Source organism: Eptesicus fuscus, chromosome 16 (assembly GCF_027574615.1).
Source record: "Eptesicus fuscus isolate TK198812 chromosome 16, DD_ASM_mEF_20220401, whole genome shotgun sequence".
Taxonomy (NCBI): domain Eukaryota; kingdom Metazoa; phylum Chordata; class Mammalia; order Chiroptera; family Vespertilionidae; genus Eptesicus; species Eptesicus fuscus.
This window is the reverse complement of record NC_072488.1, coordinates 58,064,067-58,082,609: the sequence shown is the minus strand read 5'-3', so window position 1 is coordinate 58,082,609 and position 18,543 is coordinate 58,064,067. Positions and strand designations below refer to the sequence as shown.

Here is an 18,543-nt window from a genome sequence, read left to right as displayed (position 1 = left end):
CGTACCGCCCTGTGCCAGTGGAACCGTTGCCTCTTCCTAAGATGACTTTGACTGGTGAGTTAAATTCTGGACTCATGGGGAAGGAAAATGATTAAGGAAGTGTTTAGTGGAGGCAGTTGTTTTGAATTATTCCTGTTGCAACCAAAGCAATGCTCTTTCTATCCCTAGTGGTTGTAAATATTGTTAACAGGTAGTGTAGTGGTTGTTGCTGCTCAAGTAGCAAATCCAGCTAAACACTGAGTGAAGTGGAATGCAGCCCAGTAAGTAACTTTTGCTTTAATGGGAGCGTTTCAAGATATAAATTGGCCCTTGGGAAAGTTTGGAAAGATATTATTGAGTCTGGCCAGTGTTGCACAGTGGTTGAGTCAGGCGCGCCTGTGAACCAGGCAGGAGTTCACGGTTGGCTTGCTTCCGGGTCAGGGCACATGCCCGGGTTGCAGACTGGATCACCAATAGGGGTCGTGAAGGAGGCAGCCGAGGAATGATTCTCTCTCATCATTTATGTTTCTGTCCCCTTCGCTCTCCCTGAAATCAATCCCAGTATATTTTTAAAACATTTATTTAGCCTAGCCCTGGCGGATGTGGCTCCTTTGGATGGGCATGTCCCCTTGCACTGAAAGGTTTCCGGATCAGTTCCCAGTAGGGCACGTGGCAGGGTTTTGCGGTCAGTTCCATTCGGGGGTGGGCAGGAGGCAGCTGATGCACCTTTCATCGATGATTCTCTGCCTCTCCATTCCTCTGTCTACTGCCTCTTTATATATTGGATATATGATCCTTGTGGAAAACCAGAAACTATACATAAGGAAATGAGAAGAAACTGTCACTTCTAGAAGTCTCACTTCCTCCAGTTCACTAGTGTTCACATTTTGATGCATATATTTCCAGATTTCCTTTCTCCATCTTATCAGTTTATACTGAATTATCAGAACAAATTAAACGTTTCAAACATTATTTTACCACTGTATTATGCAGTGAGCATCCTTCCATGGCAGCATATACGTGTACACATGTATGTGTGTGTGTGTATGTATATATGTATGTGTGTACACATATATATGACATTAGGCATATGTACATGAATATAGAAGGCCTACACATGTTTAGAATCAACAACTTTATTTCTATCTATTCAAAAGAGTATTTAATTTAATGGATTATAGCCTACATAAATAGCTAGGTATTATTGGAAATTATCATTATTTACTATTATACATATACTAACAAGTGGGCATATTCCTCTTATTAGTTATTTAAGATAATCGCCTAGGACGCTTATGACGGCCCCAGAGAAGGCTTCCAGCACCGCCAGCAGCTGGCTCCAGAATGGCTTGAGGTACTGCCTCAGGCCAGGCCAGGCCAGGGCGGGGCCTCTCCCTGGACCAGGCTCTGGCCCCTGAGCAGGCCCTTCCTCTGGCTCTGGAGAGCTCTGGATCTCCGGGTGTGGACCTGGAGCAGGAGAAAGAGAGAGATCTACTCACACACCTGGCTACCCCTGACTTTCCACAGACAGGAAAGGTGCCACCGCCTTTAAGGGAACTCCCGCCCATGAGCCTGCCCTCCCCAGATTATCTGCCCAGGTTATCATTCCCCCTCACCTTCCCGGGTTGCCTCGGTGGGCTCAAGATGCTCCAGCTCTAGATTTTGGGCGTGGCCCACCAGGCGTGATGCAGGGGAGTTGATGGGCACCAAGGCCTGCTCTGCCTCCACCAAGGGGAAAGGCAGGGGCTGCCCCAAATCCTGGACATGGTCCAGCCAGGTCCCCACGATCGAAGCAATGGCCCTGGGGAGAGGCAGGTGGGCAGGCAAGTCAGAATTCCGGTCTTTCCTTCCACTCTGCCCTCCCATGGCACTCTTGTTTGGGACTGAGCCTCTGTGCGGTCCCCTCCACGCCACCCCCAACCCCTGTGTGTCTGTTGTGTTTGCAGCAGATGTGGGATCCAGCAGGTTGAACGCAGAGTCTGTGTGAGCCTCTTCTTCCCACTGGCGGCTCTCCTGAAGGTCCTGTACACTGCCCACCCCAGGCCTCCATGCCCCTGGGCATCTGGGCTGAGGACTGAGACAGACTCCCGAGCAGCCTGCTCACCACAATCCTGTTCTCAGGCCCGCCACGGTGGTCCGTGGAGGTGGATGGAGAGAGGGGCAGGCAGAGCGCGATGGGTGTTGGGGGGAAGGAGACTCTGAGGGACAACTGAGCCCAGCCTCCCCTCTGGGTCTACAATACCAGGGGCCCCATCCTCTGTCCTCTTTGACTCTTGTCCTCCTAGAATAGAAGCCACCAGAGCTCAGGCCTTTCTTGGGAATCAGAAGATGTATAAGATCAGGGTTCCGCCGGGCACTCCCCCAACTCACAGTCCCCACTCTGCTGACACAGGGGGCCCTCCCTGTGGACCCAGAGACCACTCACTTTATGACTTGGTCCTGCGGCGTGTCACCCCGGTGCTTATAAGGAGGTGTGCCTCCAGAGGTACAGAACACCTTGCTGGCATCAGCTCTGAGGGATGGTGGACAGGACCTGTGAATGATGGACAGCGTGACTGCTGGACCCACTGCCTAGAACTGAGGCCCAGGGATTGCGTCTGCTTCGTTCCTTGAGTCGGGCAAAGTGTCTCCAAACGTGCTTGCCTGGAGTAGGAGCCTCATAGACATTGTCGAGTAAATAAACTCCAACCAGCACCCTCCCATCCATCTGAGTGGGCTTGGGGCCCCTGCTACCCGCCCGAGATCCCCAGTGTGGCTACACCAAGGCCGAGGACCAGCTAGGTGAAATCTCCAACTGCTTGACAGGTTGCTTTCCATGTGCTTTTCCAAACTCCGATGCCACAGGCCGCTGATGGGTGAGTCAGCCTTCTTTCGATGGGACAGAGTGAAATAATTGCCACAAACAACCGGCGCACGTCCAGCAACCCTGCCTGAAGAGCCAGGGAGCAGGTAGGACCTGCCATGGCTTGTCCCCACAGCAGTGCTATGAGGTTTATCCCCCACCACCCCACTAATCAGAGGAGCATTCTGAGGCTCGGAAAGATGTGGTGACGTTTTCAAGACTCACAGCTTGCAGTGGGCAGAGTCACGAGTGTGTGCTCACCTAGTTAGCAGCTCTTCGAGGAACTGTTGGGCTCTGGAGAAGGCCAGGGTGGAGACATGGGATAGGTTTTCCCCCGGGAAAGCTGGCACCATGTACGTGGCCACTTGCTTCAAGGTGCCCTCATGGAGGGCCTGCAGCCTGCAGGACTCAGGTAGGTTCCCAGTTACCTCAGCTGCGCCCTGGGAGGGACAAGGAAGGACATCCAGTCAGCGGCATGACCGTGAATCCCACAAGGATTGAGGTGTGGAGCTCATTCGGGAGGTCGTCCCAGCCCCACAGGGACGTGTGCGAGAGGAGGGACAGGAGTGCCCAGGCTGAACGAGGTTCTAGGTCTTCAAAGTGCCACTTAAGTTCTGTGCATGTTCAGAAAATTGTCACCTTCTAGGCATCATTTACTTTTTTCCTTTTCTTAGCTGAGGAACAACAAACCTCCTCGTGGGAATAGTGTATGTGAAGTGCACGGGCCCTGTGGGTCCTCTAGAAACCTCCCCGTTATAGAGATGAGAACACAGAGGCTTAGGGATATGAAATGTCCGGTGAAGGGCATGCAGGTCAGAACTGGGACCTGTCCTGCATGACATCCCCTCTCAGGTACTGGAGACTTCATCTGCTCCCGACATGGGTGGAAAGGGTGTGGGAACCTTGTTTATCCCCAGCGTGGGAACAGTGTACCCAGTTGACATGGCCTATGACAACCATTGACTTCAAAGGAGAAAGTTATATTTCATCCTTTTACACTCAAGGGCATTTTAAGACCGTCATTATGGAGATCCCAGATCCTGCAAGGTGGCAAATGCTTGAAGACTGCAGGCTGGAGAAAGGTGATCACCAGGCAGTAATCTGAGCAGAGGACTCGGGAAGGAGGCAATGTATGTGGTGGCAGAAAAGTGACAGGTGACTCAAAGTACCCATGAGGCAATTGCCAATGAAGGAACACTGTGATTGAGTTGGACAACCTGGCATCGGACAGGTGAACATTTCAGTGAGTGAGAAATCCCCGGGCCAGGCTGGCAGCAAGGCAGCAGCCATCATGAGAAACTGCTTTTGGCTATGTCCCTGCTACAGCCCTTTGGATTTGGAATCTGCCTGCAGCCGTTACAAGTTTACATGTGCACGGCCTTCAACCAGCAGTGGGCGTCCATCTCCAGCTGAGGACATCACATGTACTGTGGTCTGAATTGTGTCCCTCTAATCCCATGAATTTGCAACCCCTAGAACTTCATAATGTGTCCGCATTTGAGTTTTAGTCTTCAAGCAAGTAATTAAGGTGAAGTGAATTCAGTGGTGTGGGTCTTAATCTAGTCTGACCAGTGTCCTTGGAAGAGGAGGGGAGGGTACATGGCAGTGCAGAGGGGAGTCCATGTGACACAGAGCGAGAAGACGGCCATCTACAAGCTGAGGAGAGACCCCTCAGGAGAAACCAGCCAGGCTGACAGCCTCCTGACTCACTCCTAGCCTCCGGAATAGTGAGAAAATGAATGTCTGCTGCTGACACCACCCAGTGTGGTCCTATGTTACTGCAGCCCGAGCAACCTAACACAGTCCATTCCCACACACTTCATGAAGTGTTCCAGGCAGCGCTGCTGATATGGCAGCCGAACTGAATCGGGCCCATGTCCAACAGCACTGAAGGGCTGCATCGCCGGAGCAAGGACATCTGCTATTGGCCAAGTTCTGCAAGGACTGAGGACTGAGGGGCTAGGGTAGTTTCAACAACAAAATCAGCGAAATGCCCAAGAGCTCATGGAGTCTACTGTGAAGTCAAACCACACCTCTGTCTCTCTGTCTCTCTGTCTCTCTCTCTCTCTCTCTCTCTCTCTCTCTCTCTCTCTCTCTCTCTCTCTCTCTCTCATATTTCTACAAATATGTGAGGAGTGTCTTTCTACCCTCCCATGTAGCTGGAGGGAGGAGTGGGGGTCCGGTATCCTTTGTCATGGGGCTGTGGGACAGTCTAGGGAGAGTCCTGGGAGGGTCCCCGGGGAGTCCGCAGATTTGAGTGTGGGTCTGGGCACTGCCAGGTCGTCTTGGGGTTGTGGGTGTAGAGACCCTCGAGGCCAGCTCTCACCTCTGACAGGCACTGGACTGTGTCGTCAGCCTGGTGCACCTGCACCCTGACCCTGTAGTTGGTGTAGTCGGGTCCAAGGGCCAGCACCTCCATGATATCCTCCTGGGAGCTCTGCAAAGACAGAATGGGTACTTGAGCCAGGAGGCATCAGGAACCTTCCACCCAATGTGTGGTCCTGTGTCATGGCAGACCTCGTCTGTTAGGACACAGTGAGGATGTTCCTGGCAGCCCCGCTGAGCTAGCAAGCATTGATTTGTGTCAAGGTCTAGCAACATTGAAAGCCTGAATCACTGATGAAAACTATGCCCTTGTTGGGATGATACGGAGTTGGGTAAGGTCACAGCTACTGCCTGGCCACACTGCAATGGTTTGTCGTCCTCTGTGAGGTGATAGGTTGCAGAGAAAAGTATTCAAGACCTTAATCCCTCCCTTGCCCCCAACCCTCTTTTTTCTTTCTTTTTTTTTTTTTAAATACACAGCACTACCAAGTGGGATGATGTTTAAGGCTTGGGGAAGGTCTACAAGGACAGTGGAGCTGGTCCACAGGTTACTTGGGGCAGGGAGTGAATCAATTGAAAGGAGCATAAGGCAAAGACAGTAACAAATGCTTCCTCTATGATCCCAAGAAACACATGAAGAAAGATTGCTTCTCTCCCCTACCTACCAGGAAGCTGTTCCGTAGGACTAAAGGTGCAGGTTTCTTTGGGAGTGGGTCTGTGAGATCTTTGAGGCCCCTGATTTGAGTCTGACTCCTGGTCCCACCCCAGTCACCTCAGGGTCCTGTGTGTGGGCCAGCTCTCACCTCCGTTTGGCACTGGTCGGTTTTCCTGGCCTGACGCACTTGTCCTTTGTACCCGTTGATGGCGTAAGTGAACGTGTCAGCCAGCTCCTCTACGATGTCCTTGTTGGAGCTCTGTAAAGATAGAGCCCCCAACGGACACAAGGAGGCATCAGGGGCCTGCCTGTGCAGTGCCAGTGGGGCAGATGCCCGCCACCCATTCTGCTCCCCAGATCAGATCAGGCAGAGAGGGGCATCTGCAAAGACCTCCAGGTAGGGAGTGAAGTTGATGACCCCCTGAATAGCCCCGTGACCCTCCCTAACAGGCGGGTAGCAGATCTCCGAACCCAGCACTCACATGACACACCCTCCAGGCTTCTGACACCTACCAACCTGCTCCAGCCCAGGATATGCGTCCCTCATCCCACGCTGTCCCTCAACATCATGGACACACACACACACACACACACACACACACACACACACACCTGGGATGAGGGGGTAAGAGGTGTGGGGCTGCCCAGGTGTGACCCCAGCTGGCGCCTGGCCTGGATGGGCCTGGCCTGGGCTGCCCTCGGTTACCTGTGGGTGCCTCCTGCCAGAGGGCAAGGGGGATCGGTGGTGGCGCTTGCGCCTCTTTCTACAGCAACAGAAACATCTCTCAGCCTGGGCTTTCTTCTGCCCAGAGCCTCGGAAGAACGGGAAGCAACACAGAGACATCCTCGTCTCCTGACCCTCTCCACTCAAGTGAGCTGGAAAGGCAGTTGTGCCCAGAATGTGGGTACCTGGTTACCACGGTTCCAATTTCTCTCACCAAGGAAGTGAGGTCACCCCTTCAAGGTTCCACGACCTGTGCCCCTTCCTCCAATCAGAGCCACCCAAAGGCCCCAGTGGGCTGTTGGCCTCTCACCCTCCTGGCCCATGTTATCTCCATACCTGTACGCCAATACCCAGTATCCAGCACAGCCCTCTGCCCAGCTCTCTGGGAATGTGCGAGGCACCCCGGCTTGGGAGGGAAAGCTGTGTTCACACCTCCTTGTCCTTACTTGTTCTGTGCCCCGAGGAAGCCTCTGTGCCTCTCAGGGAGTCCCCCAGTCTGCAAAGCTGCCCAATGAGGAGGATGCTGGACGCTATTTCCATAGGAAGTCGTCAGGTGTAGATGAGCCAAGGCCCCTAACACCTGTGGGCTGGCCTCCCACACATCTGATGAGCACACATAGAGGTGGAAGCGTGACAAGAATGAGTGGGACACAGAATGGGACACTAGACAAAACAGGCCCGAGGTCCAGCCTGGGATCTCAGGAAAGTCACTGCTCATGTCGGCCTCATTTTCAAGTCTGCACCTTTAAGGGTTTGAAATGACAGGAAATTCAGAGATTGTCACTCACTGGCCAAAAACCTCGCAGTGGTGTCCTTTTACACATAGCATCAGACCCAGTGCCTTAGGTGGGCCCAGGTGTTAGGGGCCTTCACAGTGGCTTTAAGTGAGTCCAGCCTCCTGGTGGGAACATCCTTGTGTGTCCGCCGAGAGCTCAGTAACTGGCTTCTGAACAACAACATAGCGTACAGCCCAGGTGATGGGATGTCAGGTCCTGTCACTTCTCTGGGACTCTCATTCTTGAGGTCCCTTCCTTCCTCCCAGCCTCTACCTCACATTCTCTCTGGATGTGTGTGTGTGTGTGTCTGTGCCACTGAACTGTTGTTCTGTCTTTGAACTGAGTCCACACCCTTCTCCTTACCACTTTAGTAAATCTTGGTTTTGGTAAGTTCTCCCCTTGGTTCTTAGAGTCTCTTTGTCTGACAAGAGATACGGCATCTTTTGATACTTTAATGTTACTTCTACACATAACCTGTCGAGTCCCATGAGTGCGATAGCTTTCAACCTTGACATTCCTGATACAAGGATTCTAGTGTGAAGCCATCAAGGTTAGCACCCAGAGTACTAAGCCCCATTGGCCTCAGGGCCTCTTGATACCATGTGTTCTCTCTGACCTGTCAACCTCTAGTATGGCTGGGTCCCTAACCATTCTCTACCAGCAGCCCGAAGGATCTTTTGAAAATGTCAATGTGATCATGTCTCTTATGGGAGCTAACAATGGTTTCCTAGGGCCTTGAGAATCAAGTCCAAAATCCTTAGTGTGTCCGTCCAGGCCCTCCATGACGTGACCTTATCTTCTTTTCCAGTTTTGTGTCCCCCTCGCCCCTTTTCTCTGGTCACACTTTTGAGATCCTCATTGGCATCACACTCTCCCAGCCCAGCTTAGAGCTGTGTCATGCCCCGTGTGCCAACGTTTCCCTCTGGGGTCGTTGGAAGACTGGTGTTCTTTCAGGCATCTCTCATCTTTCCTCTGTCCTGCTCTCTGCTTCCATACTTGTGTTTGCTATACCATGAAATGCTACAAGCTTGTCCACCCTCAGGAGTTTTAAGGATCTCATTCAGTGTGGAAGCTGAGAATTATAAGCAGCAGAATACTGATGAAACTCACAAGTAGGGATTTGTGTTTCTCACAAAATGACCAATCCACAGGTAGGTGGATCCAATATTGAATTCAGCTGCTCAATGATATCAGGGTAAGCTGCCAGCAACAAAGTGGCGGCACCAGCTCCCAGCATCCAAGAGAGGAAAAAAGTTCTCTCTTCCCTATTGTGCTTTCTATCAGGAAGGAAAATAGTGTCTCAGAAATCAATTATGAGACCCTTGCATGAACCCTTGGCCAGAACAGGCCAAATTGCAAGGGACATGGGGTCGTTTAGAAGCAAAGTGCTCCTGAAGGAGGTGCCTCAGCCCAGGAGGAGGAGGAGGAGGGGGAGGAGGGGTAAGAGGAGGAGGAGGAGGAGGAGGTAGGGGAGGAGGAGAAGGAGGAGAAGGAGGAGAGGGGAAGGGCAGTTGGGAAGTGTCTGATGGTGAGCTTCGTGTTTCTGCTGTGAACACTACTGGCCCCATACATTTCTTCTGTGTGGAGGTGTGGAGGAAAGGTGTCCCGAGATTCAGGGATGACTGTTTTCAAATCTGTTTCTAGTGTCTTGAAGTACTCTGTCTAAAAGGGCCCACATTATCCATAGGTAACTTTTTAAAAATATATGTTTCTATTGATCTCAGAGGGAGAAAGGGAAACAGAAGGGAGAAAGAGAGGGGTGGGGGGAGAGAGAAACATCAATGATGAGAGAGCCTCATTGATCACATAGCCCCTAGACTGCAACCCAGGTATGTGCCCTGACTGGGAATGAAACTGGGACTTCCTGGTTCAGGGTTTGACGCGCAACCATTGAGCCACAGCAGCCTGGCCACCACATATCACTTTTTTAAAATTAAACTTTCATTAATTCAAATTAAGGAAAAGTTAAAATTCACTTAGACATTTAGGGTTCTCTTGTTGGATGCCCAAGGAGGAGTGTTGGCTTGGTGTATAGACCAGCTGGTTTCCCTTGAAAGCAAGTATGAAATGAAAGAAAGGAAATGTGTCTCCCCTCAGAGCAAGAGTTTTCAGGTGAGAATGATGAGCTTTGGATGATTGGGCCACAGCACTGCGTGGATCGGTCTTGCACAGCATGCCTCCTTTTGAAATACTCACCTACTAATGGCATTCCCTTTTCCTTTTCTGCTTAAAAGTGTTTGACATAATGGTTTTAATTTTAATGATAGTTTGTTCCAGTGGTGACAGTGAACCGTGGCCCTTCCGGTAGCAGCAGGGCTGCGTACCATGTTTCCGTACCGCCCTGTGCCAGTGGAACCGTTGCCTCTTCCTAAGATGACTTTGACTGGTGAGTTAAATTCTGGACTCATGGGGAAGGAAAATGATTAAGGAAGTGTTTAGTGGAGGCAGTTGTTTTGAATTATTCCTGTTGCAACCAAAGCAATGCTCTTTCTATCCCTAGTGGTTGTAAATATTGTTAACAGGTAGTGTAGTGGTTGTTGCTGCTCAAGTAGCAAATCCAGCTAAACACTGAGTGAAGTGGAATGCAGCCCAGTAAGTAACTTTTGCTTTTAATGGGAGCGTTTCAAGATATAAATTGGCCCTTGGGAAAGTTTGGAAAGATATTATTGAGTCTGGCCAGTGTTGCACAGTGGTTGAGTCAGGCGCGCCTGTGAACCAGGCAGGAGTTCACGGTTGGCTTGCTTCCGGGTCAGGGCACATGCCCGGGTTGCAGACTGGATCACCAATAGGGGTCGTGAAGGAGGCAGCCGAGGAATGATTCTCTCTCATCATTTATGTTTCTGTCCCCTTCGCTCTCCCTGAAATCAATCCCAGTATATTTTTAAAACATTTATTTAGCCTAGCCCTGGCGGATGTGGCTCCTTTGGATGGGCATGTCCCCTTGCACTGAAAGGTTTCCGGATCAGTTCCCAGTAGGGCACGTGGCAGGGTTTTGCGGTCAGTTCCATTCGGGGGTGGGCAGGAGGCAGCTGATGCACCTTTCATCGATGATTCTCTGCCTCTCCATTCCTCTGTCTACTGCCTCTTTATATATTGGATATATGATCCTTGTGGAAAACCAGAAACTATACATAAGGAAATGAGAAGAAACTGTCACTTCTAGAAGTCTCACTTCCTCCAGTTCACTAGTGTTCACATTTTGATGCATATATTTCCAGATTTCCTTTCTCCATCTTATCAGTTTATACTGAATTATCAGAACAAATTAAACGTTTCAAACATTATTTTACCACTGTATTATGCAGTGAGCATCCTTCCATGGCAGCATATACGTGTACACATGTATGTGTGTGTGTGTATGTATATATGTATGTGTGTACACATATATATGACATTAGGCATATGTACATGAATATAGAAGGCCTACACATGTTTAGAATCAACAACTTTATTTCTATCTATTCAAAAGAGTATTTAATTTAATGGATTATAGCCTACATAAATAGCTAGGTATTATTGGAAATTATCATTATTTACTATTATACATATACTAACAAGTGGGCATATTCCTCTTATTAGTTATTTAAGATAATCGCCTAGGACGCTTATGACGGCCCCAGAGAAGGCTTCCAGCACCGCCAGCAGCTGGCTCCAGAATGGCTTGAGGTACTGCCTCAGGCCAGGCCAGGCCAGGGCGGGGCCTCTCCCTGGACCAGGCTCTGGCCCCTGAGCAGGCCCTTCCTCTGGCTCTGGAGAGCTCTGGATCTCCGGGTGTGGACCTGGAGCAGGAGAAAGAGAGAGATCTACTCACACACCTGGCTACCCCTGACTTTCCACAGACAGGAAAGGTGCCACCGCCTTTAAGGGAACTCCCGCCCATGAGCCTGCCCTCCCCAGATTATCTGCCCAGGTTATCATTCCCCCTCACCTTCCCGGGTTGCCTCGGTGGGCTCAAGATGCTCCAGCTCTAGATTTTGGGCGTGGCCCACCAGGCGTGATGCAGGGGAGTTGATGGGCACCAAGGCCTGCTCTGCCTCCACCAAGGGGAAAGGCAGGGGCTGCCCCAAATCCTGGACATGGTCCAGCCAGGTCCCCACGATCGAAGCAATGGCCCTGGGGAGAGGCAGGTGGGCAGGCAAGTCAGAATTCCGGTCTTTCCTTCCACTCTGCCCTCCCATGGCACTCTTGTTTGGGACTGAGCCTCTGTGCGGTCCCCTCCACGCCACCCCCAACCCCTGTGTGTCTGTTGTGTTTGCAGCAGATGTGGGATCCAGCAGGTTGAACGCAGAGTCTGTGTGAGCCTCTTCTTCCCACTGGCGGCTCTCCTGAAGGTCCTGTACACTGCCCACCCCAGGCCTCCATGCCCCTGGGCATCTGGGCTGAGGACTGAGACAGACTCCCGAGCAGCCTGCTCACCACAATCCTGTTCTCAGGCCCGCCACGGTGGTCCGTGGAGGTGGATGGAGAGAGGGGCAGGCAGAGCGCGATGGGTGTTGGGGGGAAGGAGACTCTGAGGGACAACTGAGCCCAGCCTCCCCTCTGGGTCTACAATACCAGGGGCCCCATCCTCTGTCCTCTTTGACTCTTGTCCTCCTAGAATAGAAGCCACCAGAGCTCAGGCCTTTCTTGGGAATCAGAAGATGTATAAGATCAGGGTTCCGCCGGGCACTCCCCCAACTCACAGTCCCCACTCTGCTGACACAGGGGGCCCTCCCTGTGGACCCAGAGACCACTCACTTTATGACTTGGTCCTGCGGCGTGTCACCCCGGTGCTTATAAGGAGGTGTGCCTCCAGAGGTACAGAACACCTTGCTGGCATCAGCTCTGAGGGATGGTGGACAGGACCTGTGAATGATGGACAGCGTGACTGCTGGACCCACTGCCTAGAACTGAGGCCCAGGGATTGCGTCTGCTTCGTTCCTTGAGTCGGGCAAAGTGTCTCCAAACGTGCTTGCCTGGAGTAGGAGCCTCATAGACATTGTCGAGTAAATAAACTCCAACCAGCACCCTCCCATCCATCTGAGTGGGCTTGGGGCCCCTGCTACCCGCCCGAGATCCCCAGTGTGGCTACACCAAGGCCGAGGACCAGCTAGGTGAAATCTCCAACTGCTTGACAGGTTGCTTTCCATGTGCTTTTCCAAACTCCGATGCCACAGGCCGCTGATGGGTGAGTCAGCCTTCTTTCGATGGGACAGAGTGAAATAATTGCCACAAACAACCGGCGCACGTCCAGCAACCCTGCCTGAAGAGCCAGGGAGCAGGTAGGACCTGCCATGGCTTGTCCCCACAGCAGTGCTATGAGGTTTATCCCCCACCACCCCACTAATCAGAGGAGCATTCTGAGGCTCGGAAAGATGTGGTGACGTTTTCAAGACTCACAGCTTGCAGTGGGCAGAGTCACGAGTGTGTGCTCACCTAGTTAGCAGCTCTTCGAGGAACTGTTGGGCTCTGGAGAAGGCCAGGGTGGAGACATGGGATAGGTTTTCCCCCGGGAAAGCTGGCACCATGTACGTGGCCACTTGCTTCAAGGTGCCCTCATGGAGGGCCTGCAGCCTGCAGGACTCAGGTAGGTTCCCAGTTACCTCAGCTGCGCCCTGGGAGGGACAAGGAAGGACATCCAGTCAGCGGCATGACCGTGAATCCCACAAGGATTGAGGTGTGGAGCTCATTCGGGAGGTCGTCCCAGCCCCACAGGGACGTGTGCGAGAGGAGGGACAGGAGTGCCCAGGCTGAACGAGGTTCTAGGTCTTCAAAGTGCCACTTAAGTTCTGTGCATGTTCAGAAAATTGTCACCTTCTAGGCATCATTTACTTTTTTCCTTTTCTTAGCTGAGGAACAACAAACCTCCTCGTGGGAATAGTGTATGTGAAGTGCACGGGCCCTGTGGGTCCTCTAGAAACCTCCCCGTTATAGAGATGAGAACACAGAGGCTTAGGGATATGAAATGTCCGGTGAAGGGCATGCAGGTCAGAACTGGGACCTGTCCTGCATGACATCCCCTCTCAGGTACTGGAGACTTCATCTGCTCCCGACATGGGTGGAAAGGGTGTGGGAACCTTGTTTATCCCCAGCGTGGGAACAGTGTACCCAGTTGACATGGCCTATGACAACCATTGACTTCAAAGGAGAAAGTTATATTTCATCCTTTTACACTCAAGGGCATTTTAAGACCGTCATTATGGAGATCCCAGATCCTGCAAGGTGGCAAATGCTTGAAGACTGCAGGCTGGAGAAAGGTGATCACCAGGCAGTAATCTGAGCAGAGGACTCGGGAAGGAGGCAATGTATGTGGTGGCAGAAAAGTGACAGGTGACTCAAAGTACCCATGAGGCAATTGCCAATGAAGGAACACTGTGATTGAGTTGGACAACCTGGCATCGGACAGGTGAACATTTCAGTGAGTGAGAAATCCCCGGGCCAGGCTGGCAGCAAGGCAGCAGCCATCATGAGAAACTGCTTTTGGCTATGTCCCTGCTACAGCCCTTTGGATTTGGAATCTGCCTGCAGCCGTTACAAGTTTACATGTGCACGGCCTTCAACCAGCAGTGGGCGTCCATCTCCAGCTGAGGACATCACATGTACTGTGGTCTGAATTGTGTCCCTCTAATCCCATGAATTTGCAACCCCTAGAACTTCATAATGTGTCCGCATTTGAGTTTTAGTCTTCAAGCAAGTAATTAAGGTGAAGTGAATTCAGTGGTGTGGGTCTTAATCTAGTCTGACCAGTGTCCTTGGAAGAGGAGGGGAGGGTACATGGCAGTGCAGAGGGGAGTCCATGTGACACAGAGCGAGAAGACGGCCATCTACAAGCTGAGGAGAGACCCCTCAGGAGAAACCAGCCAGGCTGACAGCCTCCTGACTCACTCCTAGCCTCCGGAATAGTGAGAAAATGAATGTCTGCTGCTGACACCACCCAGTGTGGTCCTATGTTACTGCAGCCCGAGCAACCTAACACAGTCCATTCCCACACACTTCATGAAGTGTTCCAGGCAGCGCTGCTGATATGGCAGCCGAACTGAATCGGGCCCATGTCCAACAGCACTGAAGGGCTGCATCGCCGGAGCAAGGACATCTGCTATTGGCCAAGTTCTGCAAGGACTGAGGACTGAGGGGCTAGGGTAGTTTCAACAACAAAATCAGCGAAATGCCCAAGAGCTCATGGAGTCTACTGTGAAGTCAAACCACACCTCTGTCTCTCTGTCTCTCTGTCTCTCTCTCTCTCTCTCTCTCTCTCTCTCTCTCTCTCTCTCTCTCTCTCTCTCATATTTCTACAAATATGTGAGGAGTGTCTTTCTACCCTCCCATGTAGCTGGAGGGAGGAGTGGGGGTCCGGTATCCTTTGTCATGGGGCTGTGGGACAGTCTAGGGAGAGTCCTGGGAGGGTCCCCGGGGAGTCCGCAGATTTGAGTGTGGGTCTGGGCACTGCCAGGTCGTCTTGGGGTTGTGGGTGTAGAGACCCTCGAGGCCAGCTCTCACCTCTGACAGGCACTGGACTGTGTCGTCAGCCTGGTGCACCTGCACCCTGACCCTGTAGTTGGTGTAGTCGGGTCCAAGGGCCAGCACCTCCATGATATCCTCCTGGGAGCTCTGCAAAGACAGAATGGGTACTTGAGCCAGGAGGCATCAGGAACCTTCCACCCAATGTGTGGTCCTGTGTCATGGCAGACCTCGTCTGTTAGGACACAGTGAGGATGTTCCTGGCAGCCCCGCTGAGCTAGCAAGCATTGATTTGTGTCAAGGTCTAGCAACAGTGAAAGCCTGAATCACTGATGAAAACTATGCCCTTGTTGGGATGATACGGAGTTGGGTAAGGTCACAGCTACTGCCTGGCCACACTGCAATGGTTTGTCGTCCTCTGTGAGGTGATAGGTTGCAGAGAAAAGTATTCAAGACCTTAATCCCTCCCTTGCCCCCAACCCTCTTTTTTCTTTCTTTTTTTTTTTTTAAATACACAGCACTACCAAGTGGGATGATGTTTAAGGCTTGGGGAAGGTCTACAAGGACAGTGGAGCTGGTCCACAGGTTACTTGGGGCAGGGAGTGAATCAATTGAAAGGAGCATAAGGCAAAGACAGTAACAAATGCTTCCTCTATGATCCCAAGAAACACATGAAGAAAGATTGCTTCTCTCCCCTACCTACCAGGAAGCTGTTCCGTAGGACTAAAGGTGCAGGTTTCTTTGGGAGTGGGTCTGTGAGATCTTTGAGGCCCCTGATTTGAGTCTGACTCCTGGTCCCACCCCAGTCACCTCAGGGTCCTGTGTGTGGGCCAGCTCTCACCTCCGTTTGGCACTGGTCGGTTTTCCTGGCCTGACGCACTTGTCCTTTGTACCCGTTGATGGCGTAAGTGAACGTGTCAGCCAGCTCCTCTACGATGTCCTTGTTGGAGCTCTGCAAAGATAGAGCCCCCAACGGACACAAGGAGGCATCAGGGGCCTGCCTGTGCAGTGCCAGTGGGGCAGATGCCCGCCACCCATTCTGCTCCCCAGATCAGATCAGGCAGAGAGGGGCATCTGCAAAGACCTCCAGGTAGGGAGTGAAGTTGATGACCCCCTGAATAGCCCCGTGACCCTCCCTAACAGGCGGGTAGCAGATCTCCGAACCCAGCACTCACATGACACACCCTCCAGGCTTCTGACACCTACCAACCTGCTCCAGCCCAGGATATGCGTCCCTCATCCCACGCTGTCCCTCAACATCATGGACACACACACACACACACACACACACACACACCTGGGATGAGGGGGTAAGAGGTGTGGGGCTGCCCAGGTGTGACCCCAGCTGGCGCCTGGCCTGGATGGGCCTGGCCTGGGCTGCCCTCGGTTACCTGTGGGTGCCTCCTGCCAGAGGGCAAGGGGGATCGGTGGTGGCGCTTGCGCCTCTTTCTACAGCAACAGAAACATCTCTCAGCCTGGGCTTTCTTCTGCCCAGAGCCTCGGAAGAACGGGAAGCAACACAGAGACATCCTCGTCTCCTGACCCTCTCCACTCAAGTGAGCTGGAAAGGCAGTTGTGCCCAGAATGTGGGTACCTGGTTACCACGGTTCCAATTTCTCTCACCAAGGAAGTGAGGTCACCCCTTCAAGGTTCCACGACCTGTGCCCCTTCCTCCAATCAGAGCCACCCAAAGGCCCCAGTGGGCTGTTGGCCTCTCACCCTCCTGGCCCATGTTATCTCCATACCTGTACGCCAATACCCAGTATCCAGCACAGCCCTCTGCCCAGCTCTCTGGGAATGTGCGAGGCACCCCGGCTTGGGAGGGAAAGCTGTGTTCACACCTCCTTGTCCTTACTTGTTCTGTGCCCCGAGGAAGCCTCTGTGCCTCTCAGGGAGTCCCCCAGTCTGCAAAGCTGCCCAATGAGGAGGATGCTGGACGCTATTTCCATAGGAAGTCGTCAGGTGTAGATGAGCCAAGGCCCCTAACACCTGTGGGCTGGCCTCCCACACATCTGATGAGCACACATAGAGGTGGAAGCGTGACAAGAATGAGTGGGACACAGAATGGGACACTAGACAAAACAGGCCCGAGGTCCAGCCTGGGATCTCAGGAAAGTCACTGCTCATGTCGGCCTCATTTTCAAGTCTGCACCTTTAAGGGTTTGAAATGACAGGAAATTCAGAGATTGTCACTCACTGGCCAAAAACCTCGCAGTGGTGTCCTTTTACACATAGCATCAGACCCAGTGCCTTAGGTGGGCCCAGGTGTTAGGGGCCTTCACAGTGGCTTTAAGTGAGTCCAGCCTCCTGGTGGGAACATCCTTGTGTGTCCGCCGAGAGCTCAGTAACTGGCTTCTGAACAACAACATAGCGTACAGCCCAGGTGATGGGATGTCAGGTCCTGTCACTTCTCTGGGACTCTCATTCTTGAGGTCCCTTCCTTCCTCCCAGCCTCTACCTCACATTCTCTCTGGATGTGTGTGTGTGTGTGTCTGTGCCACTGAACTGTTGTTCTGTCTTTGAACTGAGTCCACACCCTTCTCCTTACCACTTTAGTAAATCTTGGTTTTGGTAAGTTCTCCCCTTGGTTCTTAGAGTCTCTTTGTCTGACAAGAGATACGGCATCTTTTGATACTTTAATGTTACTTCTACACATAACCTGTCGAGTCCCATGAGTGCGATAGCTTTCAACCTTGACATTCCTGATACAAGGATTCTAGTGTGAAGCCATCAAGGTTAGCACCCAGAGTACTAAGCCCCATTGGCCTCAGGGCCTCTTGATACCATGTGTTCTCTCTGACCTGTCAACCTCTAGTATGGCTGGGTCCCTAACCATTCTCTACCAGCAGCCCGAAGGATCTTTTGAAAATGTCAATGTGATCATGTCTCTTATGGGAGCTAACAATGGTTTCCTAGGGCCTTGAGAATCAAGTCCAAAATCCTTAGTGTGTCCGTCCAGGCCCTCCATGACGTGACCTTATCTTCTTTTCCAGTTTTGTGTCCCCCTCGCCCCTTTTCTCTGGTCACACTTTTGAGATCCTCATTGGCATCACACTCTCCCAGCCCAGCTTAGAGCTGTGTCATGCCCCGTGTGCCAACGTTTCCCTCTGGGGTCGTTGGAAGACTGGTGTTCTTTCAGGCATCTCTCATCTTTCCTCTGTCCTGCTCTCTGCTTCCATACTTGTGTTTGCTATACCATGAAATGCTACAAGCTTGTCCACCCTCAGGAGTTTTAAGGATCTCATTCAGTGTGGAAGCTGAGAATTATAAGCAGCAGAATACTGATGAAACTCACAAGTAGGGATTTGTGTTTCTCACAAAATGACCAATCCACAGGTAGGTGGATCCAATATTGAATTCAGCTGCTCAATGATATCAGGGTAAGCTGCCAGCAACAAAGTGGCGGCACCAGCTCCCAGCATCCAAGAGAGGAAAAAAGTTCTCTCTTCCCTATTGTGCTTTCTATCAGGAAGGAAAATAGTGTCTCAGAAATCAATTATGAGACCCTTGCATGAACCCTTGGCCAGAACAGGCCAAATTGCAAGGGACATGGGGTCGTTTAGAAGCAAAGTGCTCCTGAAGGAGGTGCCTCAGCCCAGGAGGAGGAGGAGGAGGGGGAGGAGGGGTAAGAGGAGGAGGAGGAGGAGGAGGAGGTAGGGGAGGAGGAGAAGGAGGAGAAGGAGGAGAGGGGAAGGGCAGTTGGGAAGTGTCTGATGGTGAGCTTCGTGTTTCTGCTGTGAACACTACTGGCCCCATACATTTCTTCTGTGTGGAGGTGTGGAGGAAAGGTGTCCCGAGATTCAGG

General features: G+C 51.9%; 2 protein-coding genes across 2 annotated transcripts; both read right to left on the bottom strand.

The window, feature by feature from the left end:
* Window positions 1-1,178: 1,178 nt before the first annotated feature.
* On the bottom strand, window positions 1,179-6,645 carry LOC129151940 (ral guanine nucleotide dissociation stimulator-like). Its single transcript, XM_054728568.1, has 7 exons — window positions 6,508-6,645; window positions 5,950-6,060; window positions 5,148-5,258; window positions 3,083-3,261; window positions 2,405-2,512; window positions 1,596-1,780; window positions 1,179-1,446 (listed from the first exon to the last, which is right to left on the bottom strand). The coding sequence occupies exons 1-7, from the start codon at window positions 6,643-6,645 to the stop codon at window positions 1,247-1,249; spliced, it is 1,032 nt and encodes a 343-aa protein (XP_054584543.1). The 3' UTR covers window positions 1,179-1,246.
* Window positions 6,646-10,812: 4,167 nt separating this feature from the next.
* LOC129151938 (ral guanine nucleotide dissociation stimulator-like) lies at window positions 10,813-15,635 on the bottom strand. Its single transcript, XM_054728566.1, has 6 exons — window positions 15,580-15,635; window positions 14,778-14,888; window positions 12,717-12,895; window positions 12,039-12,146; window positions 11,230-11,414; window positions 10,813-11,080 (listed from the first exon to the last, which is right to left on the bottom strand). The coding sequence occupies exons 2-6, from the start codon at window positions 14,868-14,870 to the stop codon at window positions 10,881-10,883; spliced, it is 765 nt and encodes a 254-aa protein (XP_054584541.1). The 5' UTR covers window positions 14,871-14,888; window positions 15,580-15,635; the 3' UTR covers window positions 10,813-10,880.
* Window positions 15,636-18,543: the final 2,908 nt, after the last annotated feature.